This window comes from Athene noctua, chromosome 5 (assembly GCF_965140245.1).
Source record: "Athene noctua chromosome 5, bAthNoc1.hap1.1, whole genome shotgun sequence".
Lineage (NCBI taxonomy): Eukaryota > Metazoa > Chordata > Aves > Strigiformes > Strigidae > Athene > Athene noctua.
Genome location: NC_134041.1, coordinates 43451932 through 43472584, shown reverse-complemented (window position 1 = coordinate 43472584; position 20653 = coordinate 43451932). Strand labels below are relative to the sequence as shown.

Sequence of the window (20653 nt, the reverse complement as noted above, 5' to 3'; positions counted from 1 at the left end):
CAAAAATCAGTTTGCAAGATAGCTTGACTGTTGTTGGTTGGTGACCAGAATCTTTCCTCAGGAGGAGTAATTTATGGTTCTGCAGTTGACTGGAGCAAGGAACAAGAACAGAGCGCAGAGACAGTGGGAACCTTCTGCCTTCTGAGTGTGGGCAGTTAGCTGTTTATAGAATTATCAAATGGACACTTGACTTCTTACAAACCAGTCAACCAAATGAGAAAATAAACCCAAAACCCCAAACTGCATAGAAAACCGTATCAGTTAGATTTGTGGAATATTTTGAGATGGCAAAAGATTTTGTTCTGAGGCAGAACAAAAGTGAGGTCACTTCTTAAAGGTTTTCCAAAGTGAGTGACAGTGCAGCCTGCAGCATGACCAGTGGTAGCCTGTGCTGTCGGAAATGGGGTTCCTTCACTGTAGGCAAGTTATTCTGTAAAATTGCCTATTAGGGTAAGTTAGCAAAGAAAATTTCTTTGTCTCAGGCTCTCCCTTTCATCAGAGGTTGCCTGTATGGACTGCAGAAATTTTCTTAAATAGCCTGTTGTTAGTGTATTTTTTCTATAGCATGTTTTTGGTATTAATAGTTTTATTTGGTACGGGGGAAACACTACAGCCAGTTTTAGTGTTCACATTGTCTGTATTACTCACTGTCATGTTTTGTCAGATCCAAATAAGATGATCACTTTACAGTTTATGGTATGAAGTGCAATTATTTTGGATATATAGCAAGATATATCTGATATAAATTGAAGCCATGATATAAAACAAAATTTTTGTGTGATGTTAAGTTTACTTTAATAAACATGTAATAAATTTTTTAGAAAACTTTGCTGCTGTCTTTGCAATACCGGAGGTACCAGAATCAACAAATACTACACAGTTTAATTATTTGCCTGTTTGAAACGAAAAACCTACATTTTGTGTCTATGTTCTCAAAGGAGTAACTGCATTGTTTTGTATTTGTTTTTTTTTTTTTTTTTCAAGGTACGGGCTGAAGCCAAACGACCAAATTTTGGCAGAGGAGAAGCACAAAGAACTGTAAGCTCTTTTATGGTGATATACATGCATGTTATATGTAATTACTTTTCTATGTACATACATATCTTATTTTTAAAGACATGAAACAAAAATTTTATGTTTTCATAAATAGCTTCTGCTCTTCAATATTGTCTGCTGTAAATTACACAATTGTCTGAAAACTAATTGTTTAAAAAAATTAAACATTTTTTTTTTCATTAATTTGTTTTAAAAATTCTTAACTGCAGTTGGTACACATGCAGTTTAAATGTCTTAATGTTCATCCTAGTTGATGTTTTATGTATAACAGTGGTTGTAGTAACAGATACTGCCTGCTTGCAGTTTGTCTCTGTATAAGTGAAATGTTTGCTTTTATCTGGCAGAAATTAAAATATTTTTTGAGGTTCAGTGTTGACACATTATTGTAATTTTCCTACTTCTGTGATATCATGGCCATTCTCATCTTTGCAAATTCTCATCAGTGCAGTTGGGCTGTGTAGCTAAGAGTCACCAGTGCTTTGTCAGTTATACTGAAATTTTTCTAGTTTTGGCTAATCTGATTTTATACCCTAAAAACTCTTGTTCCCGGGGAAGAAATAAGATCCATTGTTGAATGGATCATTCTTTTGTTTTGCAGAAGTACCCACAGGAAGCTTAATCAAACATTTCAGTAATGGCTTATTCAGTTATTCTGCTCCTTCATTAAAGATGCACCCAAACAAAAAAAGCTTGGAGTTCAGATTTATTCCAATTTTTAGAGAGTTTTCCATGTTCAGGCAAAATATTCTTTATTTTTATTTTGGCACACCATGTACTAAAATCCAAAAGCTCTACAATTGAGTTGAAAGCAAATGCTAGGTACTGTGCATAAGCATGTGTATATGTATTTAGAAAATGCAAAGTAAAAAGACTGGTAGGTATTGTCTGTGTATTATCTAGATATGGGGGAGGGGGATTTTGAGTTTGTATGCCTTGTTTTGAAACCTTCATTTTTTGGTGTGTTTTGATTTTGTTGGTGGTTTGTTGTTGTTTCATTTTGGTTTTTTCAAATAACTTTTAAAACAGATACTGAAGTTTTTCAAGTTACTGACTTTTGAACAGTATACATTTTTTAAAAGTGGAGGGGATTTATCAGAGCTTGGTATGCTTTCTGTGATGACTGATTAGTTCAATCAGTTAATATATTAAATGGGAAAAAAGTACTCAGTAAATAACAGATGTACAACTGGAACATTCCTGCTCACTTGTATGTGTAGGCATAAAAGTTACATAAAGGCAATACTATAATACTTTTTATTTCACAATTTAGTTTAAAAATTCTCTTGTTTTTAAAGCTCTTAATGATGTGAAGTAATTGTCTCTCTTATTACTGCTGTTTTTAATTTGTACACATTAATACCACTGGCTGAAGAGCTATACTCAGTGCATGAACTCCTATTTTCTTCTTGCCTCATTCATTCGCTGTTCTCTATGAACTGCCTGAGAAATGTTCTATGTGAATGTTCTCTTTGCCATCCCTCAAATCTGTATTATGTAACTGCTTTTTTTTTTTTGAAGATAGTTGGTATGAAAGACTGTAGAAAATGCTTCATTTGTCAGCCCTTACATAATTTTATTCAGTGTCTTCTCCATGATGACTAGTGGAATATTCATATAAAAGAAGTATTTCCAAATAAGATATAGATTTTTAGGATTACTTTCACACTTCTTTGTTTCAAGATAGAGATAATGGGGGATTTGATCCCTTTTGTGTGCATCTTCATGCTTAGATATAAGAAAAACACCATTTTCTTTTCTATTTTAGACTTTCAGCTCCTCCACCTAATTGTCTCTTTCCATTATTACACTAGCATTATTTTGCATTATTTCATAGTACTCCCAAAAGACTGAAGCAGTTATCCATGTGTAGGATGAGGTAACTGTTTAAGATTAATTAATATCTATAGGTGTCAGGTTTTCCCATGTTGAAAGTTTGGATGTATCTCAGTGAGGTCATACATTTCAAACTGTAAAAATGTCTTCTGGTAACAAAGATTTAATTTTTTTTTGAAAAAGATTTATTTGCTAAAAGCCTTAGTGATTGGATTACTAGCCAAACAAAATTTTCATGTTCTTTCAGAGGATGAACAAAGACATTTAATTTATATTTGTACATCATGGTAATGTACTTGTGACTTTAAAACTGCTTGAGCTCCAGGCAAAAGGCAGACAACAACTGTTGCATTTAATCAGTAGATAAGATTGGTTTTATGTAGAGCACTCTCTCTAATGACAGAGCACTTGTGGACAGCAGAATTATGATTAAGCCATTAAATGTGTTAGAGCATTTTTAAAAGATAGAAGCTGTAAGTATTAAAACTACTAGCATGTTAGAGGAGTTAAACACCAATTAAATGACATACAGGTCTGTATTTTGGACAGAACAAGTTGTACTGTGTACACAAGCTTTATTTGCACAATAGATACTGATTAAACTAAGCCTTTTGACGTGAGATTTCATTTGAAGTCGTTTAAACATGAAAATCCTGTTTAAGCTTTTCATTTTAAGTATGTTTCATATTACTTAATTGTGTATAAGTTACTTATGTTTACAGCATGGTCACTTCTTAAATTGAGGGTTGAACCCCTTTAATTAAACAAAATTCAGTAAAACTATAAAGTTTTACATGAATCAGATGCAGTCTACATGAATCAGCTGGTTTTTAATTATTACTGCTACAGTAGCTCCTGAGATTATTTATATGCTGTTGGTTAGAATGGAGGAGTTTGAACATGCTTTTGCCATTGACCTTGGCATCCTGAATGTCACTGGGGAAAACTCTTGTAGGTCAGTGTCATGTTGTTTCAAGAGTGGTTTTTGAAACTTTCTAATATGCTGTGTGCTCTTCTCAGACCATGTTAACTGTATGGTACAAAACAGATTAAACATCGTGGAACCACAGAGCACTTTCAGTCCTTCAGGCTAAATTCTCTGGTTTAATTTACAGATGAGTTGTTAGATACTTAACTATCCTTTTCTGGATAGTTAAGATACTTAACTATCCTTTTAGATAGGCTTTCATATTTAAAAGAAAACCCAGTTCTAGGGAATGATGCAAGACAATTTAGTACTAGGGTGATTGTTGCTGATTTGATTGTGAACAGAAGTTCAGTGCCCTTATAACTAAGGTGTTCTCCTGAACCTGCCCTAATGTTTTTAAGTCAAATACAAAAGAAGTTAGACTCTGTGTATTCCTGTTCAGTGCCAAAATTCCCCCTGCTTAAAATACTTTATCTTACAGTCTTTGAAATGTCAGCAGCTTTTATATTGACTTACCTAGTAAAGAAGACTTCTTTTGACATTCTTTATCTAATAGTATCACAATGATTTCTCTGACTGTCAGATGTCCTTCAGTTTCTTAGAGATCACTTCTCAGTAACTGTTCTTTATAAAGTGTAAATTTTGTTCAGTAATAAATGCCTTATCTCCAAAGGTATTGGGCCAGCTACACAGTGACTTGGCTTGATCCTTTTGTCCTTGAATCTTAGTTATCTAGACATACAGTCACTAAGACTGGAGTTAGTTTACAGGCATGGCATCGTACTTCTATTTTAAGAGCTAAGGTATGAAAGATCACCTTTTTTTTTTTTTTTTTTTTTTTCCCCCGCTTCCAATTCACTTTGACTTCAGTGGCCTTTTAAAATTGTGCCTTTTCATTAGTGTGTACTTTTTTTATTTTAAAGGAATTTTTTAGCACTAAAGTTGTATGTTGGTGCATATATACATTCTTTTCAGAATTTGGCTGGAAATATCTACCCCCCCATGCTGCAATCAGCTCCTGAATGCACACAAACTGGGGAGGTTACTGTCTTGCAGCTCAGACAGGGAGTGGAATGTGTGGTGAGTCTCTGCCTCTGTGTAAAATTATCAGATTAGTTCAAATCATCTTAGTTGATGATTAAGCCAAGTGTGCCAGTATTGTTTGTTACTGTGCAGTGAGAAGAGCAAAGACGAGGGAATGGTACTATCTTCAGCTTGCACAGGTGTTTCACAAGGTAAGCAGGCATTTGTGGCTGCAGATAGGTCCTGGAGATGTTTCCTACCTCTCACAACCCAGTTAATCTTCTGTAACTTTGAGGAGGGGTACAAAAGAATTCTGTCCTGCAAGACTGCTGGGGAAACTTGAACATAATAAAGTTGGTGAGGCCTTAATGTTGCATATGTCTTTATGTCTTCCCCTTCTGAGAACAATAAATAAGTATAAACGTTAAAAAAAACCCCCAACAACCATTTCTCTTGACCCTTTGTATAGTCCTTTCATAAGAATTGCTCCTATTTTTAATTCTCAGAATTGGACTGAATGACTTCAGCTGAAGGTCATATTAACCAAGTATAGACATGTGTGTGCATGTGTTGTTTGTTGCCTGGCTGAATTTTTTTTTTTACTATGGTTCCACATCAGCAGCTTTTGAGGAGAATAAATTTAAGCTAGCTGCATCAAATGATGGTGTGTGATAACAAATTGTCTTGATCTTAAAGTAGAAACAATTTGTTTATCCAATGCCCAGTACAGGGTCCATTTTCACTGAGTAGAGTAGGATTGGCAGAGGTTTTGGGGGTTTTTTAGTAATATTCTCTTTTACTAAAATACGGCCTGTAGCAAAATCTTGGTAGCTTGACCAGCTTGTATGAACAGGCAACTGAAATGTATTCATTGTGAGTCTCAAAAGCGTTGTTTGGAGTTTAGTGGTACCACTGAGTCTGTAAGCAATGTTTCAGGACACTTGTTTTAATACAGTTTTGACTGCTGGTTGTACAGTTTTATAAACTGTTTTGTTTAAGCAGTTCTGGCTGTGGTGGAATACTTAACTATTTTGGAAGTTGGTTGAAGGAGAAAGTAGGAAATGTGGCAGCTATTTTGTGCCCCACAGCTACCCCTGCTTTCATAATCTATCTTTTTACAAGAGATACAGGCAGTGAAGTGAGAAAGAAGAAGAAGATATATATAAACTTCCTTTCTCTTCAGTCAGCTGTTTGATGTGTTGCAGTCAGAAGGAAGGGCAGACATGTTCCTCTGCTGCAAGTTTTACTGAGAAAAATTTATTTAGGTGTTTCATTGTTAGCTGCATACTTGCTATATGAATAATTTTTCATAGTGAACCTGAACAAGGGAGAGAGGGACTCTTCAGCTTGAGAACAGCTATTTGGGTGACTGATGCAGTTTTGACTTATCTGTAACATCTGGGGTTTTTTGTGTGTGGTCTGGTTTTGCTTACGCAAGATGCATATAAGTGAGTATTCAAAGGGTGGAGGCATAGTAGGGCTGTTTATGGATTAAGAGGGACTGTATGATGCTTGGGAAAGTGTAGAGACATTTACAGTAGGGGTTTAGAAGTAGTCTGGGTATGTTAGAAAGCTAGAGGATATGAAACGGATTTGAACCTCTTCATGGGAATGTTGTAGTGGGATTTCTTTGTATTTGGGGTGGGTTACTGTATATAGATCACTATCTATCACAGTATTTAAGTGCAAAAGCTAAGGCACTCAACCCCAAACCCATTTACTGTGCAACCATGCCTCATTGATGGTTCAGTATGCAGTGAGAGCATACGAATGCTGGGGACATAGAGGGGTACAACTGTCGTCTAATGCTGTTGGAAGCAACAAAAGTACAGTATTTTGTGCCACTAGAGGGTGTAGCTTATCTTCAGGAACATTTTCAAAAATATTTCCATATATGTTGCTTTTAGGATTAGGTGTCCTGTTGGTGTATAGTTTCTCTAAAATACCTTTGTTTTTTATTCATCCTGTTCCCTCCAAAACCTGAAAATGAGGGTAGAAAGTTGTTTTGGGGGAGATACTAAAATATCAGAAATACTAAGCTTTAAATCTTTTTTGGCCTACTCAACATATGCTGACAACATAGATGGCTTGTATGATTGGGGTGATGCATGAACCTGTCACAGATGTCTGTCAAAGCTGTCGAGTTACTAGATATAATGTACCTTGCTTGTAATTACATTTGAGTGGATTAGTATATAATATGAAATGTTATTTGGCAATGAAGTAATGTGGAAAACTGCTATGGCAATAACAAGGTGCCCAGCTTTATGAAAAAGCTTACCAACTCTTATCTTTATGCAACTTTATTTTAGATTTCTTCCTAATTTTTTTTAGATCAAGCTGGTGTGTTCCTGTTGTAGAGGTTTGTATGAAAACTTAGTTAAAGTGTCTACTGTGGAATTGATATATTTTTACCAGACCAAATATTTTAAGAATTGCTATAAACTGAAACATCTAAACTACTTTTTAATTAATAAGTAATTTATAATGATCAATCTCTTAAATTGCTACCTTTTCCCAAAGCAAATATGAATTCTGTTGTATATTGACACTCTTCTTATTCTAATCAAGCACTTCTTTAATTAAACTCTCGTTAAATGCTTGGGAATTATGTGGAGTAAGAATCTGGATGATGTGCTGTGGATATTCAATAAACATGCGAATGTAATGAAACAGACAGATGGTTGGGAAGAACTCTGCTGATCTGGAATGCATTTTTTTAATCCTGTTCCTTGGGTTGTTGGCTCCCTCTGTAGAAATTACTTTAAACTGCAGTTTGATTTTTCTAGAATTGTTTTATCACTTCTGTTGTATATATAAAGTCTTTGCTCACATGTATGAGAAGAATGATTTATGATTAGCTACAAAATTTCTACTACAGATTCCTCCCTCTATTTTTCCATGGCCCCACACAAATGTTTTGAATACAGCACCAATGCAAATCAGTGTTACACAAATCATTTCATGACATTCTTGGTAACAGACAATCCTGCATAAAATTTCAAAAAATTAAGAATCTAAATTATAGTGGAAATGCTTTTTCCTTCTTTGATGGAGGCAATATTTATATCTGCTTGAATTTAAAATGAAAATTTACAAGTGTTAATTATATTGTGTAATTTAATTTTGCATCCTGGTATTGATGATATGAAATAAGTAATTTGTAGATTACTTACACAGGGTGGTAAACATATTGGATCAATATTTTTAAAATAGTGCTTATGTATCAATACAGGATTGTGATTAGGCCTTCTGCCTGTTATTTTGTGTATAGAAGCAAAATTTTGCTATGTAGCTTTATAGGCTCAGAATATTCTGTATTATTAAGCAGCTCTTGGAAATTAGCATTGATTCATTCTTATATGACACTGGCTACTTGTTAAAAAATAGAAGAAAACTTATGATAATAATAGCTATGATGTTGTGGTTTGAGTTCAGAGGGCAACTAAACACTGCACAACCACTCCCTCCTGCTTTCTCCCCAGCACTGGGAAGGAGAAAATAAAGCAAAAGGCTCAGGATTAGAGATGGGAATAGGGAGGGATGATCTTTTACCATTATGGTACAGGCAAAAGAAATACTTGTTAGGGGAAGAAAAAACAAACATAAATTTAATACAGACATTAACAACAACAACATGTAACAGACAGAGTAGGACTGTGAGAAACGTTACCATGTCCTGAAAACACCTTCTCCCATCCCTTGCTTCTTCCTGGGCTCAGCTTTCTCCTGATATCTCTGCCTCCTCCCCTCCAGTGGCACAGGGGGCAGGGAATGGGGGCTGCGGTCAGTCCTGACACTTCTTCCACCTCGGGGAGGGGGAACTTCTGGCATTCCTCCCCTGCTCCAGCCTGGTCCCCCTCTCACAGGAGACAGTCCTCCACAAACCAGCTCCGACATGAGTCACTCCCACAGGTGTGTGGGTCACCCCCACGTGCTGCAATCCTCCCAGCACCTAACTACCACAACAGGGGCTTCTTCCCATGAGGTCTTTGCCTTCTTTGGGTGCAGTCACCTGGGTCGATGTGGGGCCCCCTACAGGCTGCAAATTGTCATCTGCTCCACCATAGACCTCCAAGGGTGACAGGGGGGTGGCCCTACCATCTCACCATGGGGTACAGGGGAGAGTCTGCTCCCGTGCACCTCTCCTCCTTCCTCCTCTGTTCTACTGACCTCAGTGTTCACACAAATGTTCTCCTTGCACCTCTTCCTCACAACTGCCCCAACTCCTCCCAGGTTCCCCTTCTTAAATACGTTATTGCAGAGGTGCAGCTAATTGGCCTGGTCTTGGTGCAAAGGTGGGTCTGACTCAGACTGGGGGAGCTTTGAGAAGCTTCTTACAGGGGGCAACCACTGTAGCCCCCTCCCCTGCCACCAAAAAAACCCCCCACCACTCTCTCTGTCCAGGGTATATGGTTGACAGATAAGAGCAAGGCTCATGTTCCTCTGGGAAACTTGTTTTTGTAGCCTGAGCTACTTGTCTGACACTGTTGTGTGATACAACACTTCCATGGTAGTGGGAAGGAGGAGAACTGGAGAGGAAAGAGAACGATGGATGTGAAAGCCAGTGAAGAATCCAAAGTATTTTGTGTGACTTGAGAACCCAAACGTGAAACAGCTACTAGAAGATTGAAACTTAATTTGCTTAAATCAAGTTATGGAAGTTCATAGTGTCACATTTATTGTTCTTTTGTAGTCTTGCTATTATTCAACTTAATTTTGTATATTAATTTTTCTTATTTTACCTTCAAGAGATATTTTCTAAGTACCTGTGTCATCTACTTTGATTATCACTAGTATAATATAAGTGGTACAAGCAGAGATATAACAAAATTCTCCAAGGGGAAGATGTTTTGGAATATTCCAAACTGTAATTCCAGCTCAAATTTGAGAGCTTTCAGGAGCTCTCACAGTACTGATTATTGAGTTAAATTGATCTTTCATAATGATTTCTTACAATTGGAAAATTTATGCAGAAATAGTTGGATTGGTGTGGACCTGCCCAGCTCTTCTGTGTAGTGAGCTAATGAGCTGAGTTACTCTATTGCTCTATCCGATACTAATTACTGTTACTTAGTATGTACTCTACATACTTTGTTTAAAGCAAGGAAATACATTTTTGCTTTTGCTCCCTATTCCTGAAATCACCCTCAAGCACAGACTGAGCAGGTAGCTCACAGCACTGTATTGAATGCTGAGACTTAGAAAGTTCAAGTATTCGGAACTCCTGTAAAGGGTTTCATCTTGCTGCTCACCGAGTGTTTGTAGCAAAGGCTTCACAAACAGCATGAAATAATTTCACCCTCTTGTCCCCCCCTGGGGTTCATGTTTCAATAGATGAAGTTTGGGCAGTCAGTGAGGCATGATTGTCCAGAAGGAGATTTTTCCTTCACCACTTCTCTTGACACTTTTTAAAAAATTTTACAAGAAATTTGAAAATGGTATGATATATGAAAATGTTAACTGTATTTTGCATTGGCTCCAGATAAGCACAAAGTGTGATGCTAATACAGTGGTGAGTGACTGTGTGCAATCACTGACGTATTTGAAGACTGAGTTTTCAATACACAAACTTAATTTTTCCATAATGCTCCATATTTCTGTCACTGTGAATCAATCTGTATTGATTTCTTTCAGATAGAGGATGGCATGCATACTTAGAGTAAGATGCAATCTTAAACTGCAGAGCATGTAAAGCCTTCTGGGACTGCTATTTCTTAGTTAAGGTAACTGGAAAGATTTCTACATCTTTGTTACACAGAAGCGCACAGCTTAGAATTGGACAAAATCTGTCTTTACGGTATTAATTTTTGTGTGTTACGCAATGTAGCACTAAACTTGCGATAGCCTAAAATTTAGAAATGATTAATTCGTCATTTTACTACCTTGGAAGATATACCATCTGTCTTAGTGTCTCTTAGAGAATGTAAATAAAGATACTGCTGTGGGATATTTTTGAGCTGTCAGAGTAATTAATTTATGCAGCTCTTGCAGCGTGAAGTATTCTGAGAGATGGAATGAAAGTTTAACTTAACATGGGATTTTTATTCCATTCTTTTACTGTACTACTTACATGTTGTATTTTGCTCACAGTCCTCTGGAAACAGCACTAGATAAGAAAAAAAAAAGTTAATATCTACCTATTTAATGAAATTATATTTCAGAAATATAGTATGTGTGGAGGAGAATCTGCAGAGAATCTTCTTTCGACACATACTTTAATTCTGGTTTTGTTCAGATTTTAATGAAATACACAGCAAAGCCGTTGAAATTGTTGCAGTGTTTGAAAGGCCCAGAAAAGGGACATGCAGTCAGCATGCTTTTGCCACAAGGTGGAGCTTTATGTAGTAGCTCGCTTTATGGCAAGTAGTTGAAGACCACCCTTAAAGATGTAAAATGTCTAAAAGCTTTTAACCACTAAAGAACTTGGCAGTGCACTGCTGCCTTTTTGTTTAAGTACTTTTAAGCTTGAGGTGAGGAGGCTTACTGCTTTCATAGAGACTATTTAAAAACAATGAAAATAAGAAATATATACTTAGTACATTGTGTGCGTGAGCAGTCTGAGCTTGAGATAAGATGCACCTGAGTACAGCAAGCAAATTGTGTGGTAGTTTTTTTTTGTAATGCAGACCACAAACGTATTTGGTATTCAGATTACTATGGTAACAGAATATGTTACAATAAGCAAAATTGCAAACCCCAGAATGATAGTTTAATTATCTCTTCTCTAAACTCAGTTTTGTAGTTTGGTTTTTTTTTGTTTGTTTTTGTTAATCGCATGATGTGATTGAAATGATATGCTTTAAAATAATTTACACATGTTGCTGATGTGATTACCTAAAAGCTGGCCAATGCAAAATAAAGTAAAAATATTCATTATTTAGTTTATAGTCATTTTTTTGGATACTCCTAAAAGTAGATGGAGAATTTAAGCTTTCAATATTTTTGCATTTTAATGGGAAAACCTGCTGTAACAGCAGATATGCTATAACTGAATTTTAAAATGCAGGTATCTTTGATTTTATTTATTTTTTAATAGCTTCAGGCTTTTGTGAACTCTTATAATTTTAAAAACAAAATTAATTGCTTGATGGAACCTGTGTGTGTGTGCTTTGTTTAAATGCATGAAGTATGTAATTTGTTGTTTTTTATAATTCCATAAGAGACATAGTCAGGATATAATGATATATATTATTTTCCTAAATAATCAGATAGTAAGCTGTATTTTGATGTAGTCCTGTTGTTGTTGGATGTTTGTGTGCTTTTCAATGAATAACATGACATGTATTTTTGCCATGTTAGGAGTTCAATTTTCTCATTTAAAATCTTTTTCAGTAAGACAGTTTAGAACTGAATTGTCAGAGAAATTTGACTGATGCTCTGCTTGTTACACTATTGTAAAAAAGGTGTCATCACATCGTGTATTACATTTCCAAAGCTGCTATTGAATAATTTAACTTTAAATGTATCCTCATTTACATATGTAAGCATGCCAAATAAAAAATATAATAAGCTGTATCAGCAACTGAAAGAATAGATAAGTCTCTGTTGTCCATTCAGTCTTTTCTGGCTTAAACTTAACCCCAAGAGTACCAATTAGTGCTCAGTATAGTGGATTCTGCTTTTTTAAAGAGGTGTGATCATCTATCTGAGCAGATTAAATGGTTTGTGTGAAAAAAATTTAGTAGCTGTCCATTAATTGCCTTTCTTTTCATAGACCTTTAGAAAAAGATCTCAAGAGATCATTTAGTTTCATTTCTTTAATCCAGCTAGAGATGCATCTTTGTCATTCCTGACAGATATTTGTCTAACCTCCTCTAAAGGTCTTTGGAAATAGTGAGATGTCATGTGGAAACAGTGCAGTTTTTCTGCATAATCTGTTTTGCTGTGCTGCTTCCTTCTCACTGAAAAGTTCCTCCTCCCCACACAAAATCTAGGTTTAAATCTGTTCTGAATAGAGTTCAGTTCTATTAGCTGTCCTATTGTCCATTGACACAGAGAGCAGATTATTCCCTTTCTACTGGTTCTATTTTTATATTCTCAAGTCTGCCCTCTTCATCTGTAGACTGGAGAATTCAGGATACATCTCTTCCTGCAGCTCACATCATCTCAACTTCCCAATTTCACTGCTTTCCTCTGGCCTCCTTCCAGTTTTTTTAGGTACTTCATGAAGTGTGTTGCCAAAAATGGGATACAATCTTCCAGCTGTGGCCTTGACATATGTAGTATGGAATTCCTAAGGCATCAGATGAAAACACATTAATCTCAAGGCTGAAAAAGTGCAGTATTCTGAGAAGTAGTATCAGAATCATAAATATTTACCTCTAAATTAAATTTTCCTGTCACTTTGGAGATACTGGTTGGTATGTTTTAGAACTAAAAATTAGTTATTAACATTCAGTTTAATTGTTTAATTAAGAGACAAGACTGATAAAAAAAGCTTAAAATTTCCAGCATCTATTACTTCCTATGTTTAGGATTTAGTTTTCTAAGTTCAAAAGTAACTGTACTACTAATTAACCCCTACTCAAATATGATTGACTTCCCCCTCTTGAATGAATGAATTTGGGAAAAGAAAGAAGATACTTTAAACAATTCAGATAATTGGCTCTCAGAAGTCTTCTAGATACATAAAACAGCAATAAAAGTGTTGCATGATGAATTCCCAGAAGTGTTTCTTTGTGACTCAAATTTCTAATGTGGCTTCAGAGAATTGAAAATTGCTGTTTTGGAATGGCTGCTAGTTTGTGTTGTGTTGGGAGTGGATCTTCTTTGCCTCCTGGTAAGCAGGGCACCATGAGTTGAAGGCAGTTAGTCGTCATTTACAAACTGGAGTGATCAAAGTTGTATATAATTTATTTATGAAGAACAGTTCTTTGTACTTCTGACATAGGTTTTATGGATGAGCTTTCCTTTTATTAGAAATCACAGCACAAAATTTGCCAGTCCTGTTTCATTATAGAATTTTCCCTTTGCAACACATGCTGTAAGAACATGAAATGGCAGAGGGCCACAGAACTAATGCCCATAAGTCAACTGAACAGCGGAGAAAGAACAGTGAAAAGTAGGTTGGGTATAGTACAGAATGCATAGGAATGGGATGGAAGAAAAGGCAGTGGTTCCAAACTAGGGAGCCAGAACAGTCCAGGATTGGTAGGACAAGGCCATATGCAAAGAGAATGTACATATATATTTGCTAGGGTAAGGTTCTGCGCACCTATGCACCCCTACAGGCAAAAACCTAGGGCAGGCAGAGTAGCCTGTAGTGCGAGGAAAACACTGAGATTTAAACCATTTTAGTAGTGTGATGGAGAAGATCACTTAAAATTGACTGACTGATTTAATCAGGACATCTAGAAGCCCCTGCTTAGCAGTGTAAGTATATATGTATGTTTTTTACATTTGCAGGGAGATAAGTTTGTGTTCTAGTGTAAAACTGATTTGCTTTCTTACTGATCATGAATAGCATTGAAGACTTGCCAGGAAATATCTCATCTTCTGATCTACATATTTATATAGCTCAGTAATCATTGTATATGGGTGTCCCAGGCATTTAAACTGATTTGTTCTTGCAGCTTTCTGTTAGATAAGATTGTAATTTTATGGATTTGTGGCCAAAACAAACAGGGCTCCAAACTGCATGGAAAACTTGCTGCAAATTCAGAAGCTGTGAGCCTTAACCACCGTGCCATCTGCTTGTTCTGAAGGGGGTCTCCTGCCCTAATACTGTGACTGTATGATCAGATGACTTTGCTTTACAAGAAGTGAAAACAGCAACTGACATACACTGCAGCTTCTGTCCCCAAACTAGTGATCACAGATGGAGTGCAGCTGCTGCAAGGGATTCAGTGGTACCTTCTGGTCACATGAGTCAGCTGGTGCAGTTGCAGCTGCAGATGCCCGTGTCTCTGCTGAGCAGCTGAAACCAATATACATTATTCAGGCTGGTGCAGGAACGTGTGGGAGGTGACAGAGATAAACTCCCTGTGCCAGTTAAGCATCTTAAGCACCCTGCCCCCAGTACATGTGTCCTGGCCTGGCCTTGTCTCTGTAACTGATGTAGCTGGCTCTGATTGCAAGAGGATGAACAATAGAGCTACAGATAGTGAGAATATAAGGGTATTAATTTATTTCAGTTATTAATTTCTAATATCCATGTAAACAAAACTGAATACACATTGTTTTATCCTGCTTGTCCTAGCATTAGGTCAGCAGGATGTGTGCAGGTGTTGTACTGGACTACCAGAGATAGGAAACACAGTCTTCTACTGTATTGGAGAAAGTATTTTGGGAAAGTCAATATTAGTGCAAAAATGTGTTGAGTGCTTTAAGTTGAGAATGTGTATTTAAACAAGATATGCAACTACAGTAGTTAACACTGTGCTTTTAAATTCTGGTGAGAAGTTATCTTACAGATTTGGTAAAGACTGAGATGGGCTTCTCTAATTTGCTTTTGAACTCACCTAAATAACTTTTCTAAAGTAGGTGATCTCTTCAGCTGACATTTCTAGCATTCAGCAACAGTGATACATGTCTGTATGCAACAGCAAATGAGCCTTCTTTTGGCACAGTCCCACACAGATTTCTGAGTTCTTAAAAAAGAATAAAAGTTTTGGGGTATAATCCCAGCAACAGCTATGGGAATATTTTGAAACAGCAGCTTTCTTAAAACCTCCCAGTGTGTGAACAGCCCACTTCTCAACGAAGAGAAAATCATGCCATCATAGTTGTCCAAATCCATGTGTTAGTGGTTGATGTAATTTATGGGAGTCTTTCCCGAGTTGGAAGGATGTGCCTCTGTCAAGGGTTGGACACTGAACTATTAAACTGTGTGACTGTTTGTTTATTGTCTCTGACAAAAACACCCTGCAAATGTCTTTAAAACCAGTTCTTTTTGTATTTCTGCTGTACTGGTTATTGCAGATGGCAGTTACAGTACAGCAGCCTTTTTTCTCATTTATTTTCTTTTGTGATTTCTTTCACACCTGCTACAGGAGCTTACCATGAGTAGAGAGAGTCACTGTTCTGGTATCCAAAATTTTAAACAGCTCTATTTTCTGAGGAAATAGGACATCAACCAAATGAATAGAAGGGAGAAATCTAACTGAGTATGAATAAAAAAAAAGAAGGAGGAATGAACAGGCCTAAAATACACAGAGAACAGTTGTTTGGTTCTTGGAGGGTCGGGGGAGGAGTGTGTGGGTTGTAGCTGCTTTTTTTTTTTTTTTTTTTTTGAAAGTATATACCAAGAAGACACTGAGTCATGCTCTACCTAAAAAGCGATAAGGAGCTACATAGTTCAGGAAAAAAGCATTTTCAACCTTCGGTAAATATATTTGTAGGATTTTAGCAATAGAATAAACTCGCATTACAGATCTTGTAAATGTTACAAGTTGCAGAATCGTATGTTTGATAGTTGAAGTTCAGTATTGGTTTTACACAATTAACTTGTATGTGCAGCTGCTCTTTTCAAAGTCTTTGCTAGTACTGCATTTCCCACTAAGAATTCTATATTCTCGGATGGCTGGCTGCTCGGTAAACTGATTAGAAGTAGAAATACCCAAATACCCTACTTAGCTGTTTTACAGTTGCTCCAGCAGAATCACTGTAAGTGATGCGAGTGATTAACTTCTTAAAGGGAAGATATTGCCACTGGATGGTGCTATTGTTATGTTATTTAACTTACATTCTGGGATAATGTGGATGACATGAAATCTCCACCCCTGTCCTCCCCAAAGATTTTGTAAAGGTCTGCTGCAAGGAAATCCTATCTATACAGGTCACAGTGCCAACAGGAAAAGAGTCATCCATAACCTGTACCTTCACAAAGGTTGGTCAAAGGTAACTCTACCTTATGTGATCTGTATTTGAGCTTTGCAGACGAATGTTTAATACAAGTTTGAACGAGAGTCTGCTGCTTGGTAATACAGTTGTTTTTATGGAAGGTGGTGTTCTTGAGGAATGGGATGTATTTGAGCCAATCAGCTCTGTGAAATCTGCATATTCATAATCTGACTAATTATCCAGAAAGAGATGCTGAGTTACTGAAATTGTCACTTTGAACAGTTTCCTAACAAGGGGACTGTCTTTTAAAACGGCAGGGGTTACATAGCTAGCTACCTATTGCGTTACCAAAAAAAAAAAAAAAAAAAAAAAAAGAGTTTTGACTGTTTTATGCAAATAAACTGCATTACCTTGTATAAATGAGAAGGTAAATCAGCCTTTGAAAGCCCTTCATGTTTTTTGAGGGGGGAGAAAATGAATGCTTCTTATAAATTTGCATTTCAAGAAGTAAATAGCTACTTTGAAAAGGTGCGCCTTCTTTTAAAGATTGCAGTTTGATAAGGTAGAGATTTCAGAATTAAAATTACTTTAGACATTTCTGAAATTCATCTTTGTGCTATGAACAACTGGAAATGTCCAATTTTCCTATAAGATGGCTTAAAAACAATTTATTTTTTTGTGCTTGGTCTCTCTCCCACTTTCATTTTCTTTCATATATCTGTCCACAGGAATTGAAGTAAACTTTTTTAAGAGGCCTGGGAGAGGAGAGGAAGGAAAAAAATGTATCTTTAGAACATAAGAAAACTATTGCTGCTGTCAATCCTCACTTCGGAAGAAATTATGAGATTTGGCAAGACACCATCTTGTGTGTTTGTAGCCTGTCTCTTTTACCAACTGAGCTATCCTATATCTGTCTTCTGATAGTTTTTAAGCTCAGTGGGCAATATTTCATAACCATATTTGACAGGGCAGCAAAACTGTGTAGGATAGTAAGTTATTTCAAGTTTGTGGCTTGATAAAGAAGAGAGTCCAATGGAGGGAAAGGTGGGTAATATTCAGACATTATTTGTTCCCAGCAGCTTATTGCCTAGCTGTCTGGAACAACCACGATGCAGGGAACCCCAAATCAGCAGGTCCTCTTTTGTCACCAGCCAAACACCTAGGTTGGAGGAGGTGGAAGAAGATGAGGGTGAAGAGGTATGGTACTGTGGTGGGATTTCAGGAACATGACAGAGAAGTAATGCTATTGAAGTAGCAACTATAGAATATGCTTTCTTAAAAAAATGAGACTTCATTATTTATCTGATCAAGAAGCAGATTTACATTCAGCAGGTATATCTTTCAATAGGCTGCTTGTTGGATATGCTCTTTGCTTACTGAAATCAGAAGCTGTTAACTTGTTCCATCTGCGTCTTGAAGGCGAAGACCTTTGTTTAAGCTACATATGCTACCTCTGCCCTGGCGTTCTAACTTTCACGTTTTTACTTGTACTTTTCTGAGATTAAAGTAGCTATCTTTTTTTTTCTTGTTTGATTGTGTTTTTTTTTTTTATTTCTTCTGGTTGTCAGATAGCCTGTTCCAAAGTCTCTGTTCTAACAGGAATAGATTTCAATCTGCTTCTTTTGGTGCAATTATTTCATGTGCTTAATGTTAATTTTTGTCCTTTCTGTCTCAACCCATTAACTCTTGCACTGTGTTTATTTTACTTGCTGTTGTAGCTGTTAGCTCTATGTAGCACAGACATTGCTGATAGTGACTTAAACTTTTGAGGTAACAGTAAGTATATACTCTTACAAAGCAGTGCTATGTATCTTGAGTTCTCTGAGAGAAGGCAAATCTTTTCCTAGAGCTCTGCTCAAGAATAGGGGTTGGGATGAGACAGGATGAAGTTAGACTGTGAGGAGCTGGCCTAAAGGGCAGACAAACTTTCTGAGAGAAATCTTGGAAACTATTCAGAGGTTTAAGGACATGGTGCAGTACTGTTGGGTCTAACTGGAGATCCTTGGTGTCAGGTGGGGAGCAAGAGAAGGTGCAGGGAATTCCTGCTGGAAATTGAAGTGCAGTGGTTTAACAGGAAGTTGTCCAGCGTACTTTGGAGCTTCATCTGAGGGTTTTTACAGCAGTGACAGGTGTTACTGGTCTTATATTTGAAGTGTCTGTTGGGCTGAAGGCTATGGCATGTACTTATCTGAAACAAGCTATCTATGTATAGTTATGTTTCAGGTGATAGAAGTTGAGAAGACATCCCGAGTATTAGGCTAAATATGTCAAAGGCTTAATCTAAAAGGATTATGATTTAATGGATCCATTTCTCTTGCACTGAGGGTTGAGAAGATGGAGAGATTTAATTCTAGTTGAAAAACCCCTTTGTTATTACTCAGTTCTCTGCACAGTAGCTGGTAGAAATGTTTAAATATTTGTAATAGAATATGTAACTCTTCTCACTTGATACAAGCAAATGGATAGCTAAAGATACTGTTATTTTTCTAACTTTCCACTCTCCACATAAGTTTCTTAAAATCCCTTGGCATAAAAGACCTAAAATGCTTAAAAGTAAGTAAAGATCTTAACTAATGTTAATCTTACTGCATTTAAAGTCCCTGTAATGTAAGCTGAATGACTCCTTTTTAGTGTGATATGTTTTTATTTCTTCATCTTTTGAATACCTGAAGGTGGTGTTTCAGAAGTTAAAAACGGAAAAAGCCTTTGCATTCTTTGTGTTCATCTATTTGGGACAAACTGAGATCATCTACAAGATCAAATACCTGCAAGAATATGTGTTCTTGTAACTGAAGGTAGAAAGTCTTCTGTGGAATGTTTATTGGACAGTCTCATGTCTGTGTGAGTTATTAATGAAATATGATTAATATATTTTATAATTTAATTGATCATACTTTATTTTGCATCTTTTTGTAGGATCACTATAAAATAATCTGTCATTTAACAGGGGGGAAAAAAGTTGACATTATGTGTCTGTAGTTTTTTTTCAAATTCTGCATGTTATGTGATAAAACCAAAAACGAACTGTCCATACAAAAAAATTTCAGTACAAAATTTATGAATTATTGTAGTTAGGTACGTGACTTCAGATACCCCTCAGTTTTTCAGTTCTTTTCTTGATTATCAGGTCTGCATGTGGAAGAGTGACTATGTTCTATTATGTGACTGTTACTATGCCCTCCAGCTTCTGTATGAAATAGCTAAGCAGAATTATCACTTGTTTGAAAGGAGTATGAAATCCTAGATACATTCCCACACGGAAGTCTCATATTCAGTGTGTCATAGGTCTGTCTCACTTAAATTCTTATTACTAGAGATTCATTTTCTGACTGTAATGAGGTAACACATCACAAACTCATGTTTTAGTCAGTGTGATTGTGAATATAGATGGGGTATTCAATAACCAAGATGTAGTAGTAGCATATGTCTTTTTTTTAAATTTATAATGTACAGTAGTCATGATAGATTTCATAAAACAGATATTGTTTCAGAGCATCCAGCTTAATTTGATAAATAAAGAGAATTCTTTAAAGATACCATCTGTTGAGGCCTTGTGTTTTCCAGTATCTTCTTAGTGTAGACTGATGAATCTTCTCTGATTATTAGAAGTCTCTTCTACAACTTTTTTCCAGTTTTCAGTTTATTTTAACCTTGCTTTCCTAACGATATTTTTTCTTGATCCATTCTCTTACATGAAAGCAGTTAGAACTCAGGATTAGGCATTAGTGCCCCATGTTACCTCTTTGCTCTCCCTTATGTCTTGGGTTCCTATTCAAACTCTATAGCTTATAAGACTGAGAATCCTTAACAGGCACATTTTAAGGAGCGGGAACACTGGCCTTTTATACTGCTCCTCTGATGGTTTGGTTCTTTTTTTTTTTTTTATCATTTATCCTGGATTATTCTTCATCTATTCTCCATATCACAGTTAAATCTGTAAGCTGTCTTTCATTTGTTACCCTGTTGTTCCACCCTTTCTGAAAGATGGGGTGCTGGAGTTGTCCCATTTTGGTCATGCTATGACTGACT

General features: G+C 36.4%; 1 protein-coding gene across 5 annotated transcripts in view; it reads left to right on the top strand.

Moving 5' to 3' along the window:
* Positions 1–20653, top strand: part of ADK (adenosine kinase) — a 295940-nt gene that overhangs the window by 34469 nt on the left and 240818 nt on the right. For 4 of the 5 annotated variants that reach the window (XM_074907206.1, XM_074907210.1, XM_074907207.1 and 1 more), the window contains exon 3: positions 985–1038. The exons of the other annotated variant lie outside the window; for it this stretch is intronic. In XM_074907206.1, coding sequence (XP_074763307.1) covers positions 985–1038 — 54 coding nt within the window. The remainder of the gene's footprint in view (positions 1–984; positions 1039–20653) is intronic. 5 annotated transcript variants of the gene reach the window in all.